General features: G+C 45.0%; 1 protein-coding gene across 2 annotated transcripts in view; it reads left to right on the forward strand.

Annotated features, from left to right (window-relative positions):
• Nucleotides 1-26579, forward strand: part of LOC147613038 (Nucleotide-diphospho-sugar transferases superfamily protein) — a 73741-nt gene that overhangs the window by 15121 nt on the left and 32041 nt on the right. For both annotated transcript variants that reach the window (XR_015263340.1, XM_086782334.1), the window contains exons 3-5: nucleotides 3383-3431; nucleotides 3551-3657; nucleotides 13922-13967. Coding sequence is in view for 1 of the 2 variants with exons in the window: in XM_086782334.1 (XP_086638460.1) it covers nucleotides 3383-3431; nucleotides 3551-3657; nucleotides 13922-13967 (202 nt within the window). In the remaining variant the exon portion in view is untranslated. The remainder of the gene's footprint in view (nucleotides 1-3382; nucleotides 3432-3550; nucleotides 3658-13921; nucleotides 13968-26579) is intronic.

Consider the following 26579-nt stretch of genomic DNA (forward strand, 5'->3'; position numbering starts at 1 on the left):
CTTGCCAACAGGGGCAGGGCATACATTACAAAACAAATCCCTGCGAGATGTAATATGCTTTGAAGCACCACTATCAAAATACCAAGTACATGCATGCTTAGTCACACTGAGTGCCTGTGAAGACCAAGAGGCATCATAACTGCATGTGTAGAAACAGTAATCCCTGTCTTCAACAAAGGAAGCAGTCTCCGGAGGAGCTTTAGAGGTATCTTTTATAGACAACCCAGACTCCTTCTCCTTCTCTTTGGCAATCCTCTTCCTACACTCTGTGATGTAGTGACCTGGCTTCTTACAGTAATGGCATTTACCACGATCACCTGAATTCTGATTTGAACTCTTTGGCTGAGACTTGCCTTTCCCTTTTTGACATGTCACAAATGCTTGTTCAGCACTTGTGTTCATGTTCATGTTCTTCGTGATTTGCTCTTCCTGTAACAAGATAGCAACAAGTTCCTGATACTTTAGGGGCTCAATAGCATTCCTCATGCTAAGGTTCAAAGAGGTATGAAAAGCCAAGTAGGATCTTGGCAAAGAGTTTAAGATGGTGGATACAAGCTTTGTCTCAGGAATAATCTCATCCACATTGATGAGTTGCTCTCTCAAATCCTGCAGCTTGTTCAAGTGGCTAGACATATCATCTCCTTCATGCATCTTCTGATTTTCTAGCTCTCTTTTCAAAAATGAGATTACGAGCAGCATACATCTGCTCCAAAGTCACTCATGCATTCCGTGAAGAGCCAGCTGAACGAATATGAGGTATAATAGACCTCTGTATTGACAATGCAATAAGTGATAAGGCTTGTGCATCTCATCCCATGTCTTCTGGGCATTTGTTCTTTGAACAGGCTGTGGCTGAACCGGTGCCTGTGCCTGTTGTCCTCTTCCACAAGCACCCCCTTGAGGAGGAGTCTCTGGAGCCAATGGACCTGGACGTGGTTCATCACCACTAACAAAATCCCAAAGACCTTTTGCCACGAGCACATTTCTCAGCATTAAACTCCACAAGGAGTAATTCATGCCATCCAGCTTGTCTTCCTTAGACAAGTACGTGAACACATCACTCTGCTGTTGATTTGCCATTATGCCAGTGCACAATGTTGTACCTGTGTATCAAAAAACCCAAAAACAACAACCGTGAAAGCAACTGTACTCCACTGAGTACAATTGACCCAAATATGCTTGCAATGCACCACTGACTGAGTAGAGCAACAAAAGTCGCTCACACAGTGCCAAAATGCCCAAAAATGCCCAAAATTTCTGCATCCAAAGCCTTGCAAAAGCCTGTATAGAGGTTTCTTTGCAAGAAAACCTCCCTGTATCTGCCAAAAAAAGTTTCACAGAAAAACGCCCAAATTTCAAAACATGTAAAGCTTTAAACTTTACCCATGTGATTTTGCAGGTACTGGTCGGCTGTAGGTTGTACGGAACAGCTGTCCGGAGCAGTGTACGGAGGTACTCGTCTGCTGTCTGCTGTACGGAACAGCTTGCAGGTACTCGTCTGCTGTCTGTTGTACGGAACATTGGTCGGAGTAGCTGTACGGAACAGCTTGCAGGTACTCGTCTACTGTTTGCTGTACGGAGCAGACTGGTCAGCCAAGGTACGGAGCAGACTGCTGTACGGAACAACCGGCGCCTGTGTGGACAAACAGCAGGCTTGTACGGACTGTACGGCTGTCTGTGGATTGGGCAGATGATGGCGAGCTGTACGAGCAGTTGATGGCGAGCTGCAGCTGATGGCGAGGGCCTGTACGGATAGGGCAGGCGAAGCTGCTCTGATACCAAAATGTAGGATATGGTTGTTAGGGTTAGGGTTTTGGAAGGCACATCAACAGGAGTCGTGAGAGAGAGAGAGAGGAACACGTTTGCTCGTATGATGATAATGATAAAAAGGAGTACAATAGCCACATATACAAGATGTGACCTAATGTGTGTTCACATGGTCCGGCCAATGCCAAGTTTACCAGTCATTTTTGGAGGGCATTGTTTGATAATTTTGGTACTAAGCTGAATTTTTCCAGTGCATTCCACCCACAGACAGACGGCCAGACAAAGATATACAACCAGTTGGCCTTTGATGTGCTGAATTGTTATGTCCACGATCAGCAAGGTAAGTGGGAATCGTTTTTGCCTTTAGTTCAAGCTGTTTTGAATGACTCTTTTTCTTCAGCTATTGGCAGGACTCCATATGAGGCAGCGTTTGGAAGACCTTTCTAGTCATTGTTAACCAGGACTTCGTCTTCAGTACCGGAGAGGCGAACAGAGTGATGGAGTCTTACCAGTAGATTTTAGAGTCAGTAAAGGACAGATTGGCTAAAGCACAAGAGGCCTACACTCGACAGGTCCCAATAAAGACCGAAGGGATATGAAGTTTTCGGAAGGAGATTGGGTTTATCTTCGGATTATGAAGCAAAGACTGAAACAGGTGGGCAAGCGATGCCCAAAGTTGTCTTTTAGGAGCTTCGGACCATTTTCCATCCGGAAAAAGATTAATGAGGTGTCTATGCAGTTAAAGCTATCTCCGAGTTGGACTATGCACGATGTATTTCATGTCAGTTGGTTAAAGCCATATGCAGGTTCACTCCCTTCAGAGGTCAAAGACGAAGCGGAACCAGACATTGTTGATGAAGCAGAAGTAATGGTTCCAGAACAGATCCTTCTACACCGTTTCAAGCATGGCTCAGGCCGAAGACTACGATAGTTCCTCACGAAGTTTCAGGACCGCGGAACTCATGAAGCGGTATGGCTCGACAAAGAGTTCTTCGAAGACTTCCGAAAACGTTGGCTGCTAGTCTTCTTGTAGAGTGTAGAAGCAAGGGCCTCAGAACCATAGAGCTCTGATACCATGAGAGAATGGTTGAAGGCAGCAAGCAGAAGCTAAGGAGAGACTTGGAGCAGCCAACGATGATCCAACACTTCAGCAAAATGATGAATCAATTAAATTACAAAAAGTGCGTTCTTATATACAGCACAAATAGCCACGTCGGCCTGTAGAAGAAACCCACAACTGGTGAAAAATACCTACGATTGGGGAAAAGTGCCTAAAAATGTGGGAAAATACTGACTAAAATGCATCATATAAATATGCTGCATAAATGGTGCAATAAATGGGATAAAACCTGGAGATGAACATAGTCCAACAAAGAGCATCCGCTCTTTTTTTTAGTTTCTTGACTTTGGCTTCCCTATGTGGAGCCGAGTTTGTACCTAGCCATTATGGCTGTTTTGCTTGGTAACTAATAGAAGGATCTCTTTCCCGTGAAAGAAAAAACTTGGACTATTCGCATATAAATTTCGTATGTTGTATGAAGCTCTAAACTTTGAATTTAATGCTGATGTTGAGGGCTTTTCCTTGTGTTACTAACTAAAATTTATATGCTTGCAGTACTGCACAAACAACAGCAAGTTTAGAGGATCCCACATCTCTTGAGAAGGTAGGAGCATGCTAACTACATGTATTTATGAGATTGGGTGAGAAGTGTGCTTTGAAAAAGTCCATGTATACCTTGTCCTTTCTCATGATATTTGTGTTTTTTTTTGGACCAAACTGCAGACTCCATGTCCTTCCTTGTTTGATCCTGCACAGAAGTACATATCTCTCATCATACCTGCATTCAATGAAGAGGATAGATTGCCTGTCTATCTTGATGAGACACTAAGGTAGAACCTTGCTAAATATATCTACATTTGAAATATACATAATAGGTTAAGAACCACAAATTTAAGTTGTGGCCTTGTTTCAAGAATGATGCTCTAGATTTGTCACTAGCTTAAAAGGTTTGCAAATACAAATGAAACATCATGCTGCCATTTCAAGCGAGATTTGTCACTAGCTTAAAAGGTTTGCAAATACAAATGAAACATCATGCTGCCGTTTCAAGCGAGATTTGTCACTAGCTTAAAAGGTTTACAAATACAAATGAAACATCATGCTACTGTTCATATTCTCATTTGTTTATTCAATGTTGAGAAATTAATAAGTTAAGATTTTAAATACACATGTTTGTATGTATTGTACTAATGGCATGTACAGAGTGAACCAAATGCACAAGTGTGCACCTCTGCACGCGTGCACAGAGAGAAGGATGCACCTAAGTCTGATTAGCCGCTCAAAGGTGGATTTCCCCCTATGTGGCGTCATATGATCCTTTGTATTCTAAAAGGAGGTGATGAATATTCGTGGTTTCTGTGTCTCTCTAGGATTCATCACATGTATCCTATGCCCATGAGCCTCAGCCATAAGTACTTCCTCATTAAGATAACGGACAGCAATGCATTTCCTAGAAATAAACATGTAGTTTCAGTAGCATGCCGACTCCAGATCTTGGCTATCAGTCTTCACCTCTTATTGGTTGGACGCCTGGTTTTGGGCCTGGGGTGGCATGCTCTATCTTTACTCCTGTAGGTGGGGCTGAGCCCTTGGTCAGCCCCGAAGGTGTGACCTCTGGCCCCTACTTGACTTCTACTGACATTCTACACTGATGATATGATGAATGAATTCATTGACTTGCTGAATGATGACTTTGTGCTTATAGACTATGCTAGGAAGCTGGTTGGCCAGCCCCAGATGCTGTCGGCCTCGGGGATACTGTGAAAAACTGTAGGTGGCCTTGGGCTGCTGTGAAAAAAGTGTCGAAGGGGCATTGATGGATTCCTAGTTTTGGGCCTGGGGCGTCTGGTGACTATCACTTGGGTGGCATCCTCTATCCTTACTCCTGTAGGTGACCTTAGGGCTGCTGTGAAAAAGGTTTCTAAAGGGGTGTGCATGAAAGGTATTTAGAAATAGCCTAGGTTTGTTGCGTCCCTGCAAGTTGATGTCCTCAACATCGCTTTTTGTTTCCCTCTTCACTTTGAAGAAAGAGGTAATGGCTGTCGTGAGTAAAAGTCATCAGATTGTGTGTCGAAACTGCTTCACCGCGAGAAGAAGCGGCCCATGCATCGCTGATCAGGATACTAAATAAATTGTGATAGAGGCCTAAAACCCCCCTAGAATAAGCAATGATATCTACCTTGGATCTCAGAGTAGACATAGCATTTAAAAAGGTTGTCTCCATCTTGCCCATCTGACATAGCTGGCAAATGCTGCAAGTGCTACGTGATTGTGGATCCTCACATACCCGTCTTGCACCAAATGGTAATCCTCATAGCTTGGGACATGTGCTTTTGCCATTACTTTGGTCTCTGAATAAAACCATTAGTGGTAATATGTAGAGGACATGATCCTTGTAAAAATTGCATCATTTGTTGGAAAATGAAATGGCCCAATCCATGGTGCAAAATATATAAAGTTGGAGGATGTTCATGCATGTGATTGGGTTCAGCTCCGGTTTGCTGAGATGGAGGTTGGGGGCATCAAGGATGTATTTGGAAATGTGATAATTTATCTATCTAGTGCAAGGACACAGTGGTGGATCAACAGGAGCTTCTCTTGTCTGATTGCAAGTAGAGGGTTGCAAGGATCTTTGGTATGCATCATGAAGCTGTGAATCAGCAAGATCATTGTATATATAGCATGTTTTGGCAATATACAGTAGATTAGGTGTCTCTCTCCTTCTGTTCTGTGTCTTTGCTAAACATTGGATTAGCGTTAATCTTCCTTGCTTAGCATTAATCATGAACACGCTTCCGCAACGCATGTTACATTAAATTATTCAGGAGCTTCCAAATTTAGCCCTTATGGTTGAAGCATTCATGTGAAATGGTTGCAATCTAAAAGCGACGTTTGCATGGTCAAAGTCAAAGAGAAGGCTGGTCAAGATGTGTCACGTGCCAATGAGGTGACAACTCAAGTGGTAGAGGTGTTTGTCTAGGACCAGGAGGTCTTGGGTTCAAAACCCCACATGTTGCTTCCTTGGCAGCATCGCCAACGGCCGGATAAAAAAAGCGCATGTGGACAGGCGCCTACCGGCGGTCAAAAATGGTAACTATGGGAGGATCTTGGGCCTAAGGCCAGTCGGAAACAAGAAAATGTCATGTGCACACCTAGTGTACTAGGGTGCCACGTGGCCATTCTAGCTAATCAGTACACGTAGGACTCATTTTGGGATGGGCACTGTGCATTTTGTTAGCCCTTGTCTAGGGACATGTCACCAAGCACCATCTAGGGTCTAGGGTCCGGTTAGTGTTAGAGCCTATATGCAAGTCCCGCCCAAGTCAGATGTAACCCACTTGCAATCTGTAAGGTTGTATAGGGTGTGATAGGCACTTTTTAGACATTGTGTTGGGTGTCAAGATCATGGGTTGAGGTCTATAGGTTAGATTTAGGGTTTGTTTGTATGAAACCATGGTTTATTGGGACCAACAACACAAAGGAGGGGCAATGGAAGGCCAAGGGACAGCTTGGTCAAGTTATTTCGGCACCATAAAAAAGGGGCCATGGTTGGCCCTAATCGCTAGACCATGTGCCCATATAAAAGGGGATGAAAAAGCATTTTATGTATTTTTTTTGTCCTCTTTTCAAAGTCGTCCAGTCCTACACCTAAGGGGAAGCATTATGGCCAGCCCCAAAATAGTATATCAGCATGCATTCGGTCACTACGATCATCCGTGTCACCATTTCGAGAATTTACGAGAATTTACCAGTATTTATCAATATTGTGAGGTTTTGTGGACTCTTGGACAAGCATTGGGAATGAGAGGTTATTTGGGCTCCCTAGACACCATCATGGGCACCCAAAAACAAGCTTGTGCTTTGGATTACACAACGCATGTGCTAGACAGGTCATTGGGACGATTGGAAGTACATTTGTGTGTAAAACATGCATAACGTAGGTTATTGGAGCGTGTTCATATCATTAATAATGAGGGTGGACAAGTTTATTAGCAAAGGCCAGGCAACTTATTATTTGGGCCCCTCTGTACAAGGAATTCTGGCACACTTTGATGCGAGGAAAAGCCAAAAACAAGTTGTTTTAGGGTTTTCAGGACTGGAATGAGATTCACAGTAGGTTTCAGGGTTGTACAAGTGTTGTACAGACATGTATGGATGCCGCATAGACTTTATGACATCATATAGACATGTACGAATAGACGCGTACTAGGGTGAAGAATTTGAAATATTGTTGTTGTGCCATTTCTGGACAATTTATGTTCAATTTTTAAAGCTTTTCCGAACTAATTTGGGACCATGGACAGCTTATGGGACTGTTACTCTTTATATGTATGCATTTGGGAAGTGATGTTATTATGCATATACTATTGGACATCATGAAGTTGGAGATCTTGGATTGAGCTATGGGTACTACTGTTCGTACTATTTATCGGGTCAACAACGGCATGTGGGACTTTTTTTTCACGGGGAAAAGATTCTTCAATTAGTTATAGAAAAAGCAGTCATGAAGGGCTAGATACAACCACAAAGGACTAAATACAAACTCGCCTCATTTAAGGGCGGGAATCAAATGATCACAAGGGGAAGAGATGCTTCTCCTCCGGCTGGCTGCTTTGTGAGAAGAAGGCTATCTCATACAAGGGGAGGGCGGGGGGGTGTTGGGGGGGAACAACCACATTGGTGGTCAGTAATGCCAAATGGGGTCACCACCTCTCTTTGTGAGGAAAGGGCCAGGCCTCCAAAGTCTCAAGAACGCTTCCCACCTCTTCCGCATGCGGTCTGAACCTCCTTGTAACTTCCCCCATTGACCACGGAGAGTGTGAATGATATGAAGCCATATGCTCCTGATGGTCTCAGCCGGCAGAGTGTGGGTACCCTCGATAGCCTCACTGCATCTAGCACGCCAAATGTGCTAGGCTGCTATGCTACTGCAAATCTCCCATCTCTGGCATGAGCCTGGCCACCAGTCGCTTGTAGGTGGGACTGTGACTGGTACTGCTGCAATGCGATGGTGAGAGACTTGAAGGCCTAGTCCTCCCCCATCCTCCTCATAAGCCCTGACCACTCCAGCCTTTGTGGCCCAAGTGACAGTGCCCCATGTAATGATCCGGGTCGGTGCCTTGCCCACAACGAAGATGCGGAGAATCCGTTGCCAAATTTGTTGAGCCTTCAGGCAATCTCATAGGCAATGTCACTAAGACTCTTGGGGGTGGCCGCACCTTGGACAAGCTGCTGGTCGATCTCCAACTAGTAGCCAAGTACCGACCGCCAATCTGCCCACTCGACTTTGCCTCTCCTCTCTTGCGCCCTGTAGCGTTGTCGCTAACGGGCGGCACTGGTGCCTAGTGCTCCACGGCCACCTAGCCTAGCCGGCGGCTCCTCCCCTCCTGGGTGGAGCTCATGATAGAGCTGCTCAACCAACAGGACATTGTTTTGAGCTACCACCTCTCTAGGCTAACTTGGGCTGAGCAACCCTCTCCAAGGGCCTACCCGGCGACCCTCCAATTTGAGCCCTCTCTAGATGTTTTCTTCTGGCGAGCTTTTTCCAACGACTTCCTCCGCGGCGTCGTGTTTGTGGTGGTCCCGTTTGCCTTGTTGTGCATGCTCATCACCTGCCACCACGGATTGTAAGTATACATTTGGGCTTTTTTTTAGCTTGTAGGTTTTACTGTGCAATAGAGGTATTTTGGGAGTCACAAATATTGGGGCTTTTCTGGAATTCATGCAATCGATACAAATTGGGACCAAAGTTGTATGCAAATTTTGGGGCTTTTTTGTTTGGAGCATGTATCAAGGTTACAGAGCAGAGATTTGACACACATGTACACGCATTGAGTGTTTTTGGACACTACAGAGAATCTAGTGCAAGAATACTCTTGCTTGAGGTTGCATTTTGCAGGCAAAAAGTTTGCACAGAAACATTGAGTTGCCTTGGCAGTGCACGTAAGTGCTTCTTGGTTTGCCTGCAAAGCAGGTATTTGATTGTGGATTTTGACATCATGGCTCATGATGCTATCGATGTATTTGGTGTGCAATCCCAGGAGGATAAGCGAGATGGATCAAACTACTCCCTATGGCGTTTCAAGATTCCAAATCTGCTGGTAGTCAAAGGGCTTTGGGGCATTGTGTGTGGTGATGACGTATATCCACTTGCCTTGCAACGTGCAACACCTTAGAGGGGAGCTGCACAAAGTGCTCCAGGAGCTAAGGTAGAACATCATGCTCCTGCACGAGCAAAGAAGATGGGATTTGAGGGATGTCCTGGATAGCCCTTTCTGTCAAAAGGTCCATCATTCCACACATACGGTCTTGCAAGACTGCAAATCTTGCATGGGACACTTTGGAAGCAATGTATAAGACACGCAACGAGGCAAGAGTTGCCTACTTGAAGAGGCAATTGGATACTCTTTCTATGGATGAGGGTGACTCTATGACAAATCACCTCACCAAAGTGAAAGATTTGCAGAGGAATAGTTGCTAAACATTGATGAGGTTGTCCTAGACAAACAACTGGTCACCAATACTTTGCATTTTTTGTCTGCCTCGTATTGGGGCTTCATGCAAAGAGTTAAGGGTGATGTTAACCATTTCCTTGTCAAGAATGATGTCATCAAATGTTGAGAAGCTTACAACATGGGGATTCTGCATTTGCAATGGGGAGTCTCTTTGATTCAGAAGAGCCTTCTTCTTATGAAGAAGCATAGAAGAATGAGCATTGGGTGCAAGCCATGCAGGATGAGCTTTCCTCTATCATAAAGAACAATACATGGGATCTTGTGGACTTGCCAGAGGGCAAGAATGTCATTGGAACAAAGTGGGTGTATGCATTTTCCGTTATCTACAAGGTACCTTGGATCTTGATTTATTTTATCCTGGGGGCACAGCTTGCAGCTTTATGCATACAATGGTTCAGACAGGGCTGGTGATTATGATATCAGGCAATCCACTGATGGGAATTGTTTTTTTCTTGGCAGTTCATGCATATTGTGGTTGAGTAAAAAGCAACCCATTGTTGCCACATCTACTTGGGAGGCTGAGTACAAGGCAACGTTCACTGCTATGGTGGATTGTGTATGGTTGAGGAGATTATTGGTTGATCTTCGTGAGTGTTAGCAAACACCCACTACTATTCTCATTGCAAATAAAGTTCTTTGTGGTATCTTGACCAAGATTGTGGAAGCTAGCCGAAATGATTGGGAACATAAGCTAACAGCTGCAATGTGGGCCTATAGGACCTCCTATAAAGTAGCCACCATTGGACAAGCTCCCTTTTGGCTCGCTTACGGAATCGAGGTAGTGTGATGGCTGTGGAATATCTAGTGCCGAGCTTGAGGATAATGTTCACTCTCCTACATACTCCCAATGACTGAAATTCAGCAAAACAACCCTTTTATTATTTGCAATTTTTGGTCTTTTGGCTGCAAACCCTAATTTTAGCCTTCCTTTCTCAAGTTGAACCATAGGGGAAGCTTTCCCAAGGTTCCCTAACCACTCGAAGAAAATTGTCGTGAAAGATCGTGACAAATTGAAGACTTCAATACTCCAGACACTTCCATCACTTCCGCTAACATCGACTCTACTTGTAATTGGTAAGCTATCATGCTCAATTATGGAAGCAAGTAGCAAGAGGGAGGAGTAGGACTCCATGTTCATATACCCTGTGTAGCATTCTCTTGTCCTACGTGCTCTTTTGAAGATTGTTTCTACCATGTGTGGGTGGAACAATAGAGAGCAAATGGTAGGGAACATGGACACTTGAGAGGGTACTGTAAGTTGAAGATATTCACCGACAACCATATTGTTAACAATACTATATTCATATGCATTGGTACGGAAATTTGGTTAGAAATGCCCATGACACTATGTACTTGATTCTCCCAAGATCAATAAATTCTATTTGAGGGAGGGCCGGCCGTTCCGGCTCATTGTGCATCTCTTGTCAATTCAGTAAATTACATCTTGTATTGTGCTTGTTGTCCATTAAATCTTAGTGTATTTAAGTGTATTGGTTAGCATTGTGTTCAACCAAACATTCCACACCGACTAGTGGAATTACAGGCATATAATCAAATGCCAAGATCACTACCTAGGTCTACAGGTTAGATTTAGGGGTTGTGTGTGTGAAACCATGGTTTACTTGGACTAACAACACACGAGGGGCAATGGAAGGCCAACAGACAGCTTGGGCAACCTGTATATATAGCTTGGGCAACCCATATGGGCACCATAAAAAAGGGGGCAGCTCAACCATCGGTCCATGCGCCCATAGGGCTTTTTGGTGAGCATAAACGCAAGGCAAAGTTCATCAAGTTAAGATTTACCTCCTGTGGAGAAAAACAAAGAATTCAGCACAAGAACCACTCCACTCTCAGTCAGCCATCAAGTCAAGGAGAGCTGCGTTTGTCTATGGAAAAAGCATCCTTTCAGGTCAGTCATATTTCAGGGCAGATTAAGTCTATTCTGTACTTCATCAAGTCAGCATTTACCTCCTGTGAGAAAAACAAAGAATTCAGCGCAAGAACCAGTCCACTGTCAGGCAGACATCAAGTCAAGGAGAGCCGCGTTTCTCTATGGAAAAAGCGTCCCTTCAGGTCAGTCATATTTCAGGGCAGAGTCAGCCTATTCTGTACTTCATTTCTGTTTGCAGCAATGAAGCAAATACCCTCTTTTGAGGGTGTGGGTGATTGGGAGCCAGTACCCTGTACTTTGCATACTCCCTATTCTTTTCTATGCCTCTTTCATTCTCTCTACCTAAATCAGCAAGTTAACATACCTTAACGATCATTAAAAGCTTTTGCCATGCCTCATGTAACAAAATGAGAGAGAGGGAGGATAGCCACCTAGAAGGAATTCAATGGATGACAAAAAGGATGCATGTGCATTTGAAAAAAGAGTGGGGGACAGGGTGGGTGTCAACATAATGGATGAGCAAACTCGGAGGAAGCTGAAGTTGAAGAAGATGAAGGAAGCTCCTTTTCTAGTGAGAATGGCAGATTAGAGAACAGTACAACCCTTAGGAATGATTGAGCATGTTAACATTAGTGTAGAGCGTTTGGAATTTCAAGCAACATTCACTATAACTGATGTTATAACATCATACCCTATGCTTTTGGGGAGACCCTGGCTCAGGATAGCTAAGGTGTTGTATGATTGGGACATCAAGCAGTTGACACTCCAGGCCTGGAAAGAACAATAACAATATATGTTGCAACAATGCCCAAAAATAGCTCATGAGGACAATGCACTAGTGAGTGTAACTCGTGATGTGCAAGGGAAAATACAAGGCAGCTGCACCTGCTCACTCAAGGATTACATATGAGATTACTTTGTTCTATGAAGGCTGGGATAACCTCATGGATGCAGGATTTCCAGAAATCAATGTAATGACAATAAAGAGATGCCTATGTTGGTATCCATGATTTATAATGCTCAAGCGAGTGTTGGAAATATTAATTTGACTTATATATGGACCGCTTATGCTTGAATAATCTAGTTGTGGGATTATGTTTTTGATTATGTCACTAGACCAATAAGTTTTTGTAGGTGGTCCAAGATTTTTTTTAAAAAAAAAAAACATGGATCCTAAGTTATGTTAGCAAGCATCTCGAGATGGCTAAGAGCCATGTAAAGATTTCAAGATGAGCATGCTATGTATTGCATCTCAAAAAAGGAGATTGGATATGAAAGGTTCGTCATGTGCAGAATGTAAATGTTTTGTGAGCATCTCAAGGCCTAGTGTTACTAGGTCTTGTTGACATGGATCCACTATAGGTGGATAAGTTAAAGTAAGTATGAAGGTTTAGCGGTGCATTTGCCATATCAACTACTTATTTGCTGCACTAATTCTTTCTATTTGCTACTTCCCTTAGTGCTAGGCTTCATTATGGCTGAGTCTGCCCTGCATCTCCGGAGGTTTGATAGAAACTCAATACGAAGGGCTTTGTGTGAATATATGCTCTTATGTGTGTGTGTGTGTGTGTGTGTGTGTGTGGAGTGCGTGTGTGAGAGCATATCTTGATACAGAGTTCTACACCCACTATTGGGCACTGATGACGTTAGTGGGGATGTCGTAGTATCTAGTCCATACTATGCATAATGGAGTTGATAGTTATATAGTCTTGTGGGTTGACTACCATGAGTATATAATATGCACGTTCCTAAAGGGTGAAGTTGGGCATGTTCCTGGATTCATCTAGGTATATATATATATATATGAAGGTCCCTAGCAAGTACCTAAGTTGGGAAAGCAAAGCTGGGAACATTTGATCCTAAGTTGGATCTAGCCTATTCCTAAGTTAGAGCATGAGAGTCTTGTCCCTAAGTTTGGGACAAGAAAGTTCCTCAAGTAGGAATTTAATCATTATCTTAAGTGGAGCAGAGCCATTTTTCTAAGTCGAGACATGAGGAATCTGATCCTAAGTTAGATATGACTTGTTCTTAAGTTATGCGAAGAGAAGTGTAACCACGCTTGGGGATCAAAACACTTGAATCATCAATGCAATCAAACACTTTACCTAACAACCTTGCAACCAAACCACATAATAAGGGGAATATTGTAGGCACCACAATGTGTCCGGAGTCAACCCCCGGGCCCCCCCTTGAGACATTTTTATTATCGTCGAAGGGGTATTGTCATATACACGCTATGAGGGTTTTTCCTCGCTAGGAAAGTTGCCGGATTATCCAATATTTTCAAAGTACAAATATCAATCACCAAATGCCTTGATGCTTCTTCCTGGCATAATGATGACAACAATATGTAGGAGAGTAGGACAACCAGGTACAGATAGGCATTGAACCAATGCCAAATAGTGGCACATCACAAGCTGAAACATCTTTGATCTCTATACTGTAGCACCCGTGAGAGGGGAACAAAACCATCTTGAAAGAGGAACTCTTTATTGTTGAGATTTTCACCTAAGGAGTTTTAGGAGTGAGTGAATATATTCATTACAGGTTAAGAAGTTAATTGTCTTTGCTTTTGATTCACAAAAACTTAATAATATATTTTTTAATGCTTTTCATGAAGGCTAACAAAGCTTGAATACGTAAAGGATTTCTTTCTTCTTTGCTGATTTGAGAAGTTGGATGCAGATATTTGCGATGCCGAGCGTTGAATGATAAGACTTTTACCTATGAGGTAGGTGTGATGTTAAGATTCATGACGAGATGAAACAGGTCAAAAGAATAAGCAATGCTATTTTTGTTTGGATGAGTTGATAGTGTTTTAATTCTTTGTTAGGCGCTTACCTTTGTTCAGGTTCATGTGTTATAGCAATAGTTAATGGGAAACAGGGTACGACCTGAAAAGGAAACAGAACCTGCATTTTTGAGGGAGCTGAAATAGGAAAACACCATGTCAGCAGGGGAGAGGGGGGAAAAAGGAAGAGCAATAGGAAAAAGGTGTAAAAAAGGTAAACAATTAGGCGAGGAAAGGAAAAGAGAGTAGGAGAAAGAAGATAAAGGAAAAGAAGAACAAAAAACCAGCTCGTTTGGGCCTAAGCGGGGAGTTTTGTAGTTGAAATGAGGGTGTTGTTGGGGAAATGCCCGAAATGGAAAAAAAGAAACCGTTGAACGTTGAAACTGCTGAAATGCATCATTTCAAAAGTGGAAACAATTGAAACAGGTTTTGAACATCGAGACCTTTTGAAACAGATGAAATGGCCCAAAAACCTTGTGTTTGGGTGTTTCCCACACCTATGTTTATAGCTGAAAATGTACCAGGTTTGCATGATGTTAGGAATTTAGTAGTAGGTTGACCTTTGATAATTATGCATAGAAGGATGTGTAAGTCTACAAAAATCTTAATGGTGTAAGATGCTAGAGAGGAGAATATGTATTCTCTTTTCACATTATGCATAAGAATGAGTTATGTATTAATTTCTTAAAAATTTTGCCATAGCTCCGCTGCTATTACTGATAATTTTCAATTTGGGGACCCAGTATACATCACAGATCTCAGAGAGAGACAGATGAGGGATGGAGGCAAATGGAGAGACCACTGATTATGATGATTGCCCGCATGATTCGGAGCAAATCATCAGTACCACATGAGATCGTTCGGGTTGAGGTGGTGCCCCACCAGTAGTAACCGAGGCCCTATTCCAGGCAGTCACCTTTTCACAGCGGCTATGGGAGCTCCCTCAACAGAGGTACTCTTGATTGGCATTGACCTCATCCATACAGTTGGCAGAGGATGGAGATACTCATTGTTGGTACGCTCAGATGAGATCATGGTTTGACCTACATGGTTTGCTGATAGAGGCACTACCACCCTTTCAGTACAGTCTGGATTGCCCATTTTTGGATCTCACCCGCTTAGAGCAAAACCGCGTGATCAGGATGGATATCATCAGAGTGGACACAGAGAGGACATGGACTAGCCCCCTTGAGCCCTTAGGCACGAAAATGGTTCATTACAAGAGCCATTTTCTACACACCTCACCGGATGATTTTATCACTCGCCCGACGTTCATGGATGTACACCTATCACATGGGATACGTTGTGCCGTTGGACAGATCCGGACCTCATCACACCAGCTGCGGATTGAGACAGGGCGATATGTGCATCAGATCGTGGATGACCGCATTTGTCAGCTATGCTACCAGGAGGTAGAGACAGAGGAACACTACATTTGTCGATGTACAGTCTATTATGAGATCCGAGGGAGATATCACTGCCTCTTCCGAGAGGGTTTTGGGTTGTTACGCAGAATCATGGAGTTTGAGGATCAGAGATGCCTGGGATTGTTTCTACTTGAGCTCAGGAGACATAGAGAGACCTTCTTGGCAGACAGGAGGCCGAGCCATGATGTACCTGACAGATTTCTTCGGCACCAACACCAGCAACCCAACCCACACACCTCCTGATACCTCCTCCATTGGGCCATCAGGGCACCGACCACGCTCCCAAGGAGTCACCACTGATAGAGCAGTTATCTTATGTTGTGCTCGTCGGCTACGCCCACCAGGATCTCGACCATGGCATCCTCACCATCGCCAGATCAGAAGAGCCATTATTGCTCGGCATCGGAGGCGCCTACCTCGCTTCTACGACCTCTCCCAGTCCCATGGCGGAGATACTTGATCTAAGGAGAGGGCAACACTTCAACTGATCAGCATACACGGATGTACCTGATATACATTTTTCAGTATTTTCCAGTATTTTCTACCCAGTATCATCTCGGAGTCTTACAGTTCTGTTCTTATAACTGTAGGACAATCAGTTTATTGTACTTTTTAGTCTCATTTAGTTGTTCTCTTTGATGAGACACCAACTTCAGATGTACTCTCAGTTTTATTCTCATAGGCCACTATGGCCTCTTAGAGACGTTAATATATCATTTCATCTCTCTCTCTCTCTCTCTCTCTCTCTCTCTCTCTCTCTCTCTCTCTCTCTCTCTCCCCCCTCCTCGCGCGTGCTGTGCGCTGGTGCTCCATGGCGTGACGTCGGGCAAGCCCCTCTCCCTGCTCGCGCTACGCGTTGGTGGTCTCACTCTGTTCGTATCCATCCGCTCGTGCTGCCCTGCTCGCGCTGCGCACCTTGGCTGTGCTACGCCTGGCGCTGCCTTGTCCGCGTTGTGCTGTGCCTATTCGTACCCACCCGCCCGAGCTGCCCTGCTTGTGCTGCGCACCCCTGGTGTGATGCACCGGCGCTGTTGTGCTCGCACTGTGCTGGCCTGCTCGCGTTGCCAGAAATACTCTCTCTCTCTCTCTCTCTCTCTCTCTCTCTGTGTGTGTGTGTGTGTGTGTGTGTGCGCGTGTGTGTGTGTACTGCGCTCCCTCTCTCGCTCCTCTCTGCCTGTGGGAAGCACTGCAGAGTAATCTCGAGGAATGGCCCCGAGTCTCCAAGAGAAGCTCGAGGCCCTCGAGACGGCAATGAAGACACTAATCAAGGAGAACAAGAAGACATCCGATTCCAACCTCAATGAGAAGGGGAGATCAATGGCAACACTCTCATGACCATCAAAGAAGAGATCTCCAAGGAGATCACAAAAGACATGGAGGGGAAACTCGAAGCCAAGCAATCAAGATGGGTTGAAGTGGTGAAGAAGAACATCCGTAAAGAAGTGAGGGAGGAGTCTCAAAGGGAAGAACACCAAATCATTCACACCACCATTGAAGAGGAGAAGATGAGGCAGGCCCGTCGCCTCAACATTTGAATCACAGGTATAGCCGAGACACGACTCCACTCCCGAGAAAAGATGACAGCTTCTATGCATGAAGCTCGGCTACAGGGAAGAGGACCCTCTCCCCTTCACCAAAGCATAGAGAGCCGGGAAAGACTCAACACGCAAGTGAGCCCTCATTCTACAGTTTGTAGGAGAGACGGAGAGGGCCACCTTCATGAGGAAGAGGGTGATTCTATGAGGATTACAAGGAGATCCCATCTATTTAGATGACGACCTTACGAGGATGCAGATAGAACACAAGAAAACATGCATGCCGAGAGTCCTACAAGCCCGGAAAGAGAGTAAGAGAGCATTCTATCGCGATGGTCGTGCCATAATCGCTGGCAAGGCCACCGATTAGTGCCAGGCGGCCTATGGTACATCGGTTCTGGAGGATCCAGATTCACAGATACGAGCACTTTGGACACATCTTGGGAGGATAGAGGAGGTCATGGAGGGACGGGACATCATACTACTTACAGAGACACACCAGAGCCCAAAGAGGGGACTACCCAAAGTAGAGGGTTATCAATGGGAGTCTATACACAGGGGAACCACACGGCAGAGCACATCGAGAGAATCTGGAGGTATAGCGGTACTCTTCAGGCGAGAGCTAGATGAGCGCCTACGGGTGGTAGCATGTGACTAGGAGGCTAGATACATGTGGATCAGACTGTAGCTCTTGGCAGACAAGGTGTTATGCATTGCTCTATGCTACTTCTCTCCTGGAGGATCGAGATATGCCATGACAGCAGAGGAGGAGAGTAGAGAGGAGGAGGAGGACTCAGGGCCATTGGGAGAGTCACCATATGCAGCCCTTTTAGATGAGATCATACACTACTCCAACCTGGGGAAAGTCCTCTTTATGGGGGACTTCAATGCACGGACACAGAGCCGACAGTGCGACATTTATGATTTCGAGCACCCCGAGGTGATGCACACACTAGAGGTGGAGGACATGGGAGCTCGCAGGGTGCCAGAGGACATGGGGCCGAATAACACCAGATATGGTTATCACTTACTTGAGTTGGGAGCTCGACACCATCTCGTTATTTATAACGGGATGAGACAGTGGCAGGATTCAGGAGCACTGACATGCTTTCCATGGTCAGGGGGAGGTAGCACAGTGGACTACATCATGGGATCCATGGAGACCACACAGGCAGTGACATCTTTCACCATCCCCCCCCTGTCCTATCGGTGCGGATCACACGTACCTCTTGCTGGCGAGCTTCACACCAACACCCACACAGCTCACACAGGCATCGCATACCACTTTCTACTTCACCCATGACCTGGCAGACATACATGAGCATCATGTATATGACGGGCTACTCCAAATGGATCCCCTGTCACCTCTAGATACACTCACCACTCAGATGTCATCTCTACTACATACGGCCACCACCTGCAGCTTCCCCCATCATACACACATTGCACACACAGATAGATCGGGGAGCATGCCCTAGAATTGGTGATTGACTGCAGAGAGCTATACAGACACCTCCGTGCCCAGAGAGCACTGGGGACCATTACACAGAGACAGGCGAGCCGACACGTCGTAAGAGGCGTGCAATCGAGGAGGCATAGTATTGGGATATATACCACCTACTCATGAGCAGAGATACAGCCATTGCATGGCGCAGGATGAGAGAGCCTCGCCCTCGTACCCCGATTGAGGATCCACACACATGGCACACATGTGCAAAGAGCCTCTACCATATCCCTCAGCAACCGCCCATACCATAGCCGCAGGAGCCCCGCCCTACCACCACCTCTACTTTCTTTACCACCTCAATGGTAGAGAGAGCTATCCGCCGGTTACAGCATGGGAGATCGGTTGACCACACATGTATACACAGTGAGCATCTTATTTTTGCAGCTGACACAGTGGCACCCTTTGTTGCTCACCTCTTTAATAGGGCACTAGTGGAGGGCCTACCAGCTGAGTGGACTATGCACACCATCGTGCCTCTCTACAAAGCGGGAGACATGCTAGACCCCAACAACTACAGGACTATCATGATTGGCCATACATTGGCCAAACTTTATGGCGTAGTGCTCGAGGCAGAGTTGAGCTCATATGCAGAGAAGGAGGGACTGCGAGCACCAGGGCAGGCTGGATTCTGACGAGCTTTCTCCACTATTGACCATATATTCACTCTGAGATGTTTGATTGATCAGGCTAGGGCGTGGGAGAGGAGATTATACTGCTGCTTTGTGGATTTCCGCAAAGCATTTGACACGGTGCCACGGGAGAGACTCTTCTAGCGCCTCCAGTCATTGGGGATCCCATCAGAGATGTTTTGGGGCATCTATGCTTTATATGAGCAGGTCCTCGGGCGCATATGATGCCCCGGGGGGCTATCTGATGTTATTGCCAGCACCATAGGTGTGAAGCAAGGATACCCACTCTCTCCTACACTATTTGGGCTATACATTGATGAGGTGGCTGACTTCATTGTTCACGGTGGTGGGGACGGGGTAGACATCTCAGGTTCCACAATCCATATTATGCTATATGCAGATGATATTATTTTGGTCTCTGAGTTGCGGATGGAACTACAACATCATCTCCATGCACTCGATGACTTCTACACACAGAGGGGACTTACAGTGAACCTTGGGGAAACCAAGGTCATGATTTTCCACACCTTAGGGCCGGTTCGACGACAGGCCATCTTCACACTAGCAGGAGGACAGGTAGAGGTGGTAGACTCATATGTGCACTTGGGGATTACATTTGCGACTCCGCCAGGAAGATTTACTATGGCACAGGAAGCCAGGGATAGACTCACACGAGGGTATGCAGCTCTGGCCATGCTAGAGAGAGAATGTCACCAGGCACACTTCTAGGAGCCCCGCACGAAGGGGTGGTTGTTTGACACACTAGTCACCCCTGCTTTGATGTATGCTGCAGCAGTATGGGCACTTGGGCTCGCCACCTCCACATGGTCTCAGATAGAGAGGCCTCAGATTCTCATGCTCCCACGGATGATCTGCAGCAAACCCTCCGTCCCACATGACATTGTCCGAGCGGAGTTTGCTGCAGCTCCTATGCTAGTAGAGGCCCTCTTCCAGATGATCTGCTTCATACAGTGGATCAAAGATATGTCATTAGATCGACTCTCACATAGAGCTTTTGAGGCGTCCAGGCAGCTCACAGAGAGTGGAGATAGGAGATCATGGTATTCACAGATGATACAGTGGCTCACTCAGCATGGTCTCAACATAGATCACCTGCCACCTTTCCAGTATGATATACATGCACCACACATCCAGCTCTCTCACAGTGAGAGGAACAGAGTCCTTCGGCAGGATTTATGGCAGCGATACACTCAAGAGACTTGGATTACACCCAATCAGCCTCATGCTATACTACAGAGATCAGTTTATGTGTATCTCAGTAGATGGATTCATTCAGCGACCCGGATATATGGATGTGTACATGCCTCACAGTGCTCGAGTGGCGATTGGCCAGCTCAGAGTGTCATCACACTAGCTTGAGATTGAGGCATGTAGGGCAGCACGGATCCCCAGAGCAGAGAGGACATGCAGACTATGCCAGGAGGAGGTTGAGAGTGAGGAGCATTATGTATGCAGATGCAGAGCATATAGTGACATTAGAGAGAGATACTCCACCATCTTCAGTGGACATCCCTCACTCCGCCAGATCATGGAATCCGCAGACGAGCGCATATTTGGCTAGTTCTTGCTAGAGACACAACGCCACAGAGAGGCACTGCTACGGACTCATACCACAAGGAGAGGTGGGTGACAGCTCCAGCTCTGATTTCTTCTAGAGATCTATCCCAGTGCCTACCCTGACACATGAGGGGGTTACACTTCAGTGCGCTGCGGACCTCCGAGCCAGACGGAGACCGAGAGCACCAGGCTACCAGACTCCCAGACTACATCACAGGGAGATCACAGAGATACGGGCTCGACATCAGCACCATATCCAGGAGCGGCTAGCTCACTTACACTCACACCCGGAGATCATACTCCGAGGGATTTTTGCCTCGCCATCGCCTATGTATCACATATTACACCCCCATTATGGTACTGGTTGGAGCTAGACAGATCTGCATTGCATTCTTGTATACCCTACGCATATAGGTTGCATACTGAGCCTCTAGCAGTACTGCTCCATCCATCACACCCCCCCCCCCCACTAGCTCAGTACTTTCATAGTTTATTTCATGTTCATTTTGTCCTTTTTTTTTCGGGACACCCAGAGGACATTGACAGTTGTACATTGATTTGTCTCATAGGTCGAGTTCGGCCTCTAGTAGACGTTAATACAGCTCTCTCTCTCTCTCTCTCTCTCTCTCTCTGCTCCTTAGCCATGGCTGCCCATTGCTTCAAGCCTCCATAGCTAAGCTCAGCACCGAACCCTTTAAACGGTTTAGAGTCATACTTTACTCGTCATCCCAAAGCACGACTGTAGTCGCCTCAGCCTTCTGAGCAACACCATTAGCAGTTGCAGCTTGAGAAGATTCAATTAAGAAAAAACAACATGCTCAAGAAAGAGCAAAAATCAATTTGGGGCTTTTTATTTTTTTTTGCAAAATCTTGCTTAATCGGAGCAATTAACTCCAAATACTTCATCATTTTTCAAAATTGTGGGTGCATTACCTGCATGAAGATGTTGCTATAGCATGCTAGAGCATCATTAAACCCTAATTTTTTAAAACCCTAGTTTTTCAAAACTTATTTTTTGGAGCAATACCTATAAGGGACTAGACACTGGCATTGGATAGGTTGGGTATGCTTGGCCATGTACGTATCTTGTTAAGATTATGTATAACTAAAAAGATCACCTTGATGCTTAGAGGCGGTGAACATGTTATAGAGGCCCAACGTGATACGATTCTTGTCGTAAGTCATATACAAATTAATAGAGCAATAAAGAAGTTGATTTATTCGTATTTAGAATTTGCATGTGAGAATGTTGAACATGATAATGTGCAAATGGATGCATTAAGTAAAGATGGATTGGATTGTTCAAAAGCATATAAAGATTGTCATGTTGACTTCTTATCTGAGAACTTACCACCTCAAAGGCTGGACGATCATTCCGTAGATGTGAGTTCAAAAACCTCCCAAACAGGCCTGCATACCATGTAAGTGCAAGTTAGCAAGAAGAGATTATGACTTAGTTATCTTCTTTGAATCTATTAGAGCTCTTCACTCTATTGCTCGCTTGTATTTTTGGTACAAAAGAAGGATGGCATCTATGGAGATTGCATTGGGACTATTTTGAGTTAAGAAGGGCATGTTGTTGCTTATGAGAGCTGCAGGTAAATGCTTCATAGCTCCCTTTTGTTGAGGGTTTGCAAGAAAGACCTTTTTGTTGAGATTCATACCTTTCCTATAAGGAAACATTCTGTCTTGGGAGTTGTATTCCTAGTCAACATTGACCATTAGTCAAAACTCTCTGAGAAACATTCAAGAGGGGTAAGTTTCCTCTCAATGTTTCATTTTCAAATTTTATTTAGTCCTGGAAAGAAAAATGTAGTAGCCAATGCATTGTCCAGAAGACCTCAATTATTGTTGTTTGTTATCAAGACCTCTCTAAGATGCGAGTTTTCATCATTTGGATGACGATTTTGCAGTGTATAGGACAACAAAATGAGATAGTAGACCTTTGCAGTAAGAGAAGATACTTATGATGCAAAACCAACTATGTATTGTCAAGAATGTCATGCACCGTCATATGTAGGACATACGAGTATTTCTGTTACCATGTATGTGCCTTGCTTTTGGCTAGGAATGCAAAAGGACATAGAAGTTTGTTGATGGGTGTATGATGTGCAGAAAGATCAAACTTGGTTTGCTTCCACTTTTGCCTACTCCACAACAGCCATGAGAAATTATTACAATAGACTTAATCATGGGTTTATCAGAACACCTTTTGGGAATGATGCCATATAGACTATTGTTGACATGTTTAGCAAATAAGCACATTTTATTTTGGTCAAGAAAAACATAAAGGTAGAGCATTGTAGCATTTATATGGTAGTGATGTGTGGACGTAAGCTAATAATGGGCCAGCACACTTTTTTTTCTCTTTAGGAGGTTTTTCCCTCTCAACGTATGTAGTATATATGCACTCTTATGAGTGTGTAAGTGACCTTATCATGTCACTTCACTAGTACTTAACTCATTCTCATCAATCTACTTCGACTGTTGTGCTTCCATCTCTCTCTCCTTGCTTGCTGCATCTTTGTGTGTGTGGCTACATTGATCTCCACTCCAAAAATTGGTATATAAGCAAGTTCTCTTGGCTCTCACTCCCTTGTCATTTTTTCCTTGAGTTGCTCTTTTGATTGTCTCAGATCGAGCTATCCTCTTAGGTGGAGAAGGTAGACCATATAGTGTAAATTTTTTGCACGTTTCGAAGTGTTCTGGGCGCGTTTCAAGGCTCGTTAGCATGCTATAAGATTTCCGGAGATATCGCGGGAAAGTGTCAGTTCAAACTATTTTTGTCTTATTTTGGATTATCTGCACAGAAACGGCAGTATTTTGTGTGCAAACAGTGATGCCATCATCTTCGACATTGCATCTGTGAGCTCCTCTTCAACAACATCGTCAACATTATCGTCAATTTCTGCATTCTTGCTAAGCATCATTTCCGTACTCTACACTCTACAATTTTTCATACACTTTGTAGATTTCCATCGTCATCAATGATCTACCGGCAACCATTTCGGTTGCATTCAATGGGCATTGACAATACCTACAAGTAGTTGGTATATTTGCATTCTATGTTAGAGATTAGTTATTTGCAGGCAGAATGGCAGGGAGTGATGTATTTGAGATGCTTTTTGTTGAGGATAAGCTTAATGGGACCAACTACCCATTGTGGTCCTACATGATGTGCCATGTATTAGTCGTCAAAGGGCTTTGGAATGTTGTTATTGGCATTGAGGCAGACGCCCTATCTCGCCAGCACGATAGGTTAGTAGAGGTACTTTGAATGGTAATACAAGTTCTAATGTAACTGTAGTCTGTGGCATCCGCCTCCACACCTCCCATAGTTGCACATGCACATGCATAAGTGGTACTTTTTAGTAGAAAGGAGCATTATTCCTCATATTTGCTCATGTAAAACTATGAAATATGCTTGGGATGCACTTCTTGTGCTTTACCAAGTGTGTAACGAGGCACGTTGCACAAGCTGTTATAGTCTGAGCGTATGAATGAGGGAGATTTAATGGATGGTAATACAAGTTCTAATGTAATTGTGGCATCCGCCTCCACACCTCCCATAGTTGCACATGCACATGCATTAGTGGTACTTTTAGTAGAAAGGAGTATTATTCCTCGTATTCACCCATGTAAAACTGTGAAATACGCTTGGGATGCACTTGTTGTGCTTTACCAGGTGTGTAACGAGGCACGTTGGACAAGGTGTTATAGTCTGAGCGTATGAATGAGGGAGATTTAGTGGATGAGTTTCTTGTTGAGTAGGAGGGAAGCTAGCCTGCACACACACACAACCTCAAGCACAGAGAAACGTGAGTGCTGGAAAAGATGTACTCAATACACACACACACAACCTCAAGCACAGAGAAACGTGAGTGTTGGAAAAGATGTACTCAATAATGATATGAAATGAAAGTACAAGTGAGTACTAAAAGGCCTAGGGCAGAGTGCCCAACACACAAGTGTGTTCACACGGGGAAAAAACCTGTGTCCAGTCACAGGGAAAAAGTGCCCGTGAGTAAGCTGGGTACACACCTGAACTAGCCGGGAGTGAACATGACCAACAAACCCCCCTCAAGTGAATGGTGTGAACGGGTAGCAACAGGGTGATAAAGCTGTGAATGCTGCCCTGCACTATGCTCCACAATAAGAGTGAACTGCAGTGCCAATGGAAAAAGCAAGCACTATATGACGGGGAAAAGGAGAATCCCTAATGTCATAGTGCTAATGCTAGAGCACAGTAGTACATAAATGCATTGTTGGGGTAAAGACATTATGCCCACCCTTACAGTGTGTACAAGCCCATAAGTTATAGTACATAGTACACTTAGTACTTTTAATGTACTAAGTGCACTATGTGTACTAGTGCAATATACATGTGTGATAGGGGAGTCACACACTCATCTATTGAGTTGACTTATCCCCACAACTCTCTCTCTCTCTCTCCCTTGTTCTCTCTGTGTATGTCTCCCACATGAAACTCTAACCCTAATTCTCTCTCCCATTCAACTGGTATCAGAGCTATGGTCATTCCCCCCGCCTCTTCTCTGCCGATTGTTGCCACGCTGCCCAGCTAATTAGAGCAGTGCAGTCATAACAGCCAGGTGATGCAACTCGCAGCAGCCAGGCGCACTTCACAGCAGCACACGAACCAACACGCAGCCATTCAGCAACATCAGCTCCAGCACAGCACCCGGCAGCAGCTCCCAGAAGCTCCGTACAGTCAGCAGCAGCATCCGACGCAGCACCGGCATTAGAATTGCCCCCCTCTCCTGCAAAACAGCATCTGCAATCATCATTCAACTGGTATCATTCACAAGGCGAAGAGTGTAGGCAGGAACGTTAACAGGCGAACACGCCTACGTGAGAACCCGTAGTGCGAAAGGGGAACCCAGGCGCAGCAAACGAGGCGTTGGTCCAAAAAGTGTAGCGCTACTAGGTGGCGGATAGGCGAAGGGCAGGCGTGTCAGGCGCCTACAACAACCAGGCGGACACGTAAGCCAAGGCGTAAGAGCTCTGTTGGTCGACCGCTGGCCACTAGGCGTAGCGAAGGCGAGATAGGCTGCGGACACGTAACCCAAACGAACCTGGCGGAAGGTGCAGGCTGGCGAGCGTTAGCCACTGAAGGAGGCCAGCGCATTCAGGCGAAGCAGGCGGACACGTAACTGGCTGCGAACCAGAACCAGCTCCACGTCAACTGCAGCAACAGGCGCATCAGCTTGATTGGAGCAGCCATCAAATCTGCAGCAAGGATCACCTCCAAGAACCTGCACAGCAGCTCCTTCAATTGCCCATTTCTGCAAGAAAGCAGCAGCATTATCAACCCTTTTTTTTGCAACAAAAAATCAGAAATTACAAGGTATTCTGCTTCAATTTTTCTTTGGGATTTGCAATTGAGCAAGTACAATCATCAATTGAGCAGGTACAGGTGCCGAATTGCTCAATTTTGAGCAAAATTGGCGGGGCTTTTGTGCCGATTTGGTTGATTTGCATGCAGGCACTCGCATTTGATGCCTTGGGCAACGTGTTGATGCCTGACAAGCACTCAATGTGCCTGTAAATCAAGGGGCTTTCATGTATTGGATGTATATGTGGCCAGGGGGAAGCACCGTGAAGACTTTGGATGCCTTCATGTGCGTCAATGTACCATGTATGATCAGCAATTGATCTTAAATCAAGGGGCTTTTCAAGATCGTATGCTTGTTGAGCTTGGCAAAGCAGCAGGCAAGACTTTTATGCCTTGAATCCTCAGAAATCAGCTTGCAGTCAAGGGGCTTTTGCCCAATTTCTGTTCGGGACTGTTGTATGCAGTGTTCGGGACTGTAAAAGTCCGGTTTTCACTCATTTGGACAGCCAGGAGAGCATTTATT

The sequence above is a fragment of the Cibotium barometz genome, chromosome 44 (genome assembly GCF_041138505.1).
Source record: "Cibotium barometz isolate CiBa-2024 chromosome 44, ASM4113850v1, whole genome shotgun sequence".
Classification (NCBI taxonomy): Eukaryota; Viridiplantae; Streptophyta; class Polypodiopsida; order Cyatheales; family Cibotiaceae; genus Cibotium; species Cibotium barometz.